This window comes from Aspergillus ruber, assembly GCF_000600275.1.
Source record: "Aspergillus ruber CBS 135680 unplaced genomic scaffold scaffold00091, whole genome shotgun sequence".
In the NCBI taxonomy this organism is placed as follows: domain Eukaryota; kingdom Fungi; phylum Ascomycota; class Eurotiomycetes; order Eurotiales; family Aspergillaceae; genus Aspergillus; species Aspergillus ruber.
Window position 1 is genome coordinate 191 of NW_024467387.1, and position 3,581 is coordinate 3,771.

General features: G+C 51.8%; 2 protein-coding genes across 2 annotated transcripts; one reads left to right on the forward strand and one right to left on the reverse strand.

The window, feature by feature from the left end:
* Positions 1-922: 922 nt before the first annotated feature.
* Positions 923-2,087, reverse strand: EURHEDRAFT_373063 (uncharacterized protein). The gene is made up of 4 exons (XM_040778516.1): positions 1,943-2,087; positions 1,684-1,892; positions 1,050-1,620; positions 923-984 (listed from the first exon to the last, which is right to left on the reverse strand). The coding sequence occupies exons 2-3, from the start codon at positions 1,822-1,824 to the stop codon at positions 1,189-1,191; spliced, it is 573 nt and encodes a 190-aa protein (XP_040633596.1). The 5' UTR covers positions 1,825-1,892; positions 1,943-2,087; the 3' UTR covers positions 923-984; positions 1,050-1,188.
* A 317-nt stretch (positions 2,088-2,404) lies between these two features.
* Positions 2,405-2,656, forward strand: EURHEDRAFT_441867 (uncharacterized protein; the record flags this gene model as incomplete). Its single annotated transcript, XM_040783475.1, has 1 exon — positions 2,405-2,656. A coding segment is annotated over one exon (252 nt), but the record flags the coding sequence as incomplete, so codon positions are not given.
* Between the last annotated feature and the right edge of the window lie 925 nt (positions 2,657-3,581).

Genomic DNA, 3,581 nt, shown 5'->3' on the forward strand with positions numbered 1-3,581 from the left:
ATACAAATTGGAGCTCCCTGAGAGTATGAGAATTCATCCTGTGTTTTCACCTGACAAGCTACGACGAGCAGCAGATGATCCATTGCCAGGACAGGTTGTAGAACCTCCTGAACCATTAGTCATTGGTGATGAGCATGAATGGGAAGTGGAAGAAATCCTAGCCTCCCACGTATGTCGACATCGATTACAGTATCAGGTGAAATGGACAGGATTTGATGAGGATCGGACGTGGTACCCAGCTGCCAACTTCAAAGGCTCTCCACATCGCATACGCGACTATCACCAGAGATACCCAGAGCAGCCAGGACCACCTCAGCGTCTACATGAATGGATACGAGCATGGGAAGATGAGGCCGAGGAACTGGAAGACCACCCTGATGACAACCTACCTGCGTGAGTCTGAGGACAGACTCCGCCTAAGGAGGGGGGTTATGTGACGACTCATATATGACGGCTCATATATGACGGCTCAACACTGCAGCAATGAATGATACATCGCAAATGCTGCTACTCAACCATGTCGGCAACAACCTCTATAAAACCCCTTCATTACCTAGATAGACTTCCTCTTCTCTTTTCTTCTCCAGATTCGATATTCTCGTCGATGGCTACAATAGTCTAGATAGGAATTCAATTCGTTATTATCTACTATTCCGAGCCCGTGACAGTAAGGTAGTCAACAGGTAGAATCGGTAAAGGTAACGAATAGAGAAACAAGGCCAACCGAGCACGTATGCTGGGTGTTAGGGGTTTAACTCAAGTTGTCTTAACCTAAAGCTACCCTTTACTATACAAGAAGGAATCGTTGAAGAGGTAACAAACAGGGCAGAGGTGGGAGCAGTCTTTTATGGTCGTACGGGAATGAGATTCCAAATAGTGTTCTCGGAGGTCAGGAGTTGACCGAAAAGGTCACCGATAGTCTTCATGTAAGGGGATCGTACGAAGGTCGTCAATAGTCGTTTCGGTCCCCTTGCTGGCTGCGTTCTGTGCTGGCCTTAGCCAAACTGTCATCCTTTGGGTTCGTACGAGAACCCCATAACAGGCCCTACCAAAACCAGGAAAGAGAGACCGGAGCTCCCCCCGAGCTTACAGACTAATCTCTCTCCTGTCAGTTTAGGGAAAAGGCCTCGAGCGCCTAATAGCCCGCAGAATAGCATGGATTGCTATCAAATACAAAGTCCTCCACCCTCAGCAATTCGGAGCTCTCCCACTGCGTTCTGCTACGGACCTAGCCGCAGCTTTGATCCATGATGTTGAGGAGGCATGGTCACGAGGGCTGAAAGCCTCCATGCTGACATTGGACGTGCAAGGCGCTTTTGATGCTGTCCTGCGTGGACGACTGATCCAACAGCTCCAGGAACAGGGATGGCCTATCAATGTGATCCGATGGGTAGCTAGCTTTACCCAAGGTCGAACAGCCAGTCTCCGCTTAGGGAACCATACAAGCCGGACATTCCAGGTTCCAGCAGGTCTTCCACAGGGCTCCCCTATCTCCCCGATCCTCTTCATGCTATTCATTGAACCCATTTTCAAACAGGGCTCATTTCGCACCCGACGCGGCCGCTTTGGGTATGCTGATGATATTTGCCAACTTGTGGCCTCCCCTTCCTTAGAGGAAAACTGTATAGCACTTCAGCACTGTATTGAGGAGCTCAGACAATGGGGAGCTAGAGAAGGCCTCACCTTTGACTTCAACAAGACAGAACTGCAACACTTCACCCGTGGGTCCAACCTTTCTAACCCCACATGCTCCATGCACACCCCCCAAGGCTTGCATATTGTCACACCTCCCCCTGCTAGCAGTGCTACGCGCTGGCTAGGCATCTGGTTTGATCGCAGACTGAGCTTCAGAAAACACTGCAGGACTCTGGCCGCAAAGGCAATGCAGTCAGCTGCTGGCATCAGATCACTAGTCAATACAGTTAGAGGGACTAGGGCAAACCTATTGCGGCAGGCTACAGTTACCTGTGTCATCTCAGTCCTTTGCTACGGAGCTGAGGCCTGGTGTCGGGGCCGAAGCAGGCCTAAGCCCAGGAACCAAGGCTCCATATCAAATCAAGTTGACTCCGCCCTTTCCTGCCTGGACCGGGTACTCAGAGTTGCTCTCTGAGGGACTCTCCCAGTATACCGAACCACCCCAATCCCATCACTCCACCGAGAAACTGCCATCCCCCCGATGGAGATCATCCTCAACCAGAAGCGTTCTTCGGCCAGACTGCGTGCTTCTAGACTGGACAATCGCCATCCAGTTTTCAGACGCTTACATCGAACACAATCTTTCCCTTCAAACACACGCCTAACCCATAATCACCTGCCATGGTTGGAAGAGGTAGAACAGACTGACCCTCTGGCCTACCCACCCTGGCAGGATGAGAACCCCAACACTGTCCAAAGTATCTGTCCTTCCCGAGAAAGGGCTGGGGTGACCTTCCAACAATGGGCTGATACATGCCCTCCTCTCTCCATGTTCCTTTTCTCTGATGGCAGCCGCTTGAGTAACTCTGATGCTTCAACCAGTGCTGGTTGGTATGGACACTGGGGAGCACAGAAGCTAGAATGTACCCGTGGGCACCTCTGCCTCCCCAAGCATGAAGTCTTCGATGCAGAGGCTACTGCAGCATCTGCAGGACTGAAGGCTGCCCTTAATAGTACCCAGGCCTCCTTTACACAGAACCTATACATCCTCCTCGACAATCAAGAAGTGGTACGCCAACTGCAAGGCTGTCCCAAAGGCTCTAGCCAGAGCCTCATCCTATCTTTCCAAGAAACTGCAAATGCCTGGCCCAATCGATTCCACCGATGCCGGGCTATCCCACCGGGACAAGTGCATGTTCGCTGGATTCCTGATCATGCCGGCATCGCAGGGAATGAGCAGGCAGATGAACAAGCAAAGAAGGGAGCTAGGTCTACCCCTCAGACCAACACTCCCCCAGCAAGATATGCCTGGGCTCACCGGACTCTGAAAGAGGCCTTCTGGCGACAATTCCAGTTATACTGGACCGAGAACGCGCCACAGCAATATCATGATCTCTCCATCGGCCTAGATAAACGACCTCACGAACTATCCCTCCCCAGGGCCACCCTTGGTCGACTTCTCGCTGCCCGGTCAGGCCATGGAGACTTTGCCCAGTACCATGAACGCTTTGGGCATGAAGACGCCAAGTTGGACTGCTCATGCGGGCGCCCAAAGACCCCCCATCACTTCTACTACTGCCGGAAAGGACACAATGCATCCCCACATCCATGGGGAAGTCGACAAGTGGATGAGATCCTGTGCTCTAAGTCAGGAACAAGGGACTTCCATGAATGGCTGCAGAGGTCTCACTTTTATAGCACAATATGTCGCGCACATTAACCCCTCAGCCCCCTCCACCCCCCCTAAAATCGTCTCCCCTCTTCCTTATATCTCTTCTTCTCTCTATCTCTTCTTCTCTCTTCTCCACAGAATGTGTACTCCCGCTTTGCGGCCCCCAAGTTATGGGCAAGCTCCTGCGAGGGAGTCTTCGCCAGTGTGTATGATAGATTTAGCTTAGCTACCAGATAGGCGGTTTTACGCTCCGCCCGTCATATGTTCCGTTTCG

Coding starts and splice junctions, on each gene's coding strand:
- EURHEDRAFT_373063 (XM_040778516.1), bottom strand. CDS start 1,824: ATGCCTAGCCAGCGCGTAGCACTGCTAGCAGGGGGAGGTGTGACAATA. Junction 1,621..1,683: donor CTGTCTTGTTGAAGTCAAAG/GTGAGGCCTTCT, acceptor AGTGCTATACAG/TTTTCCTCTAAGGAAGGGGA.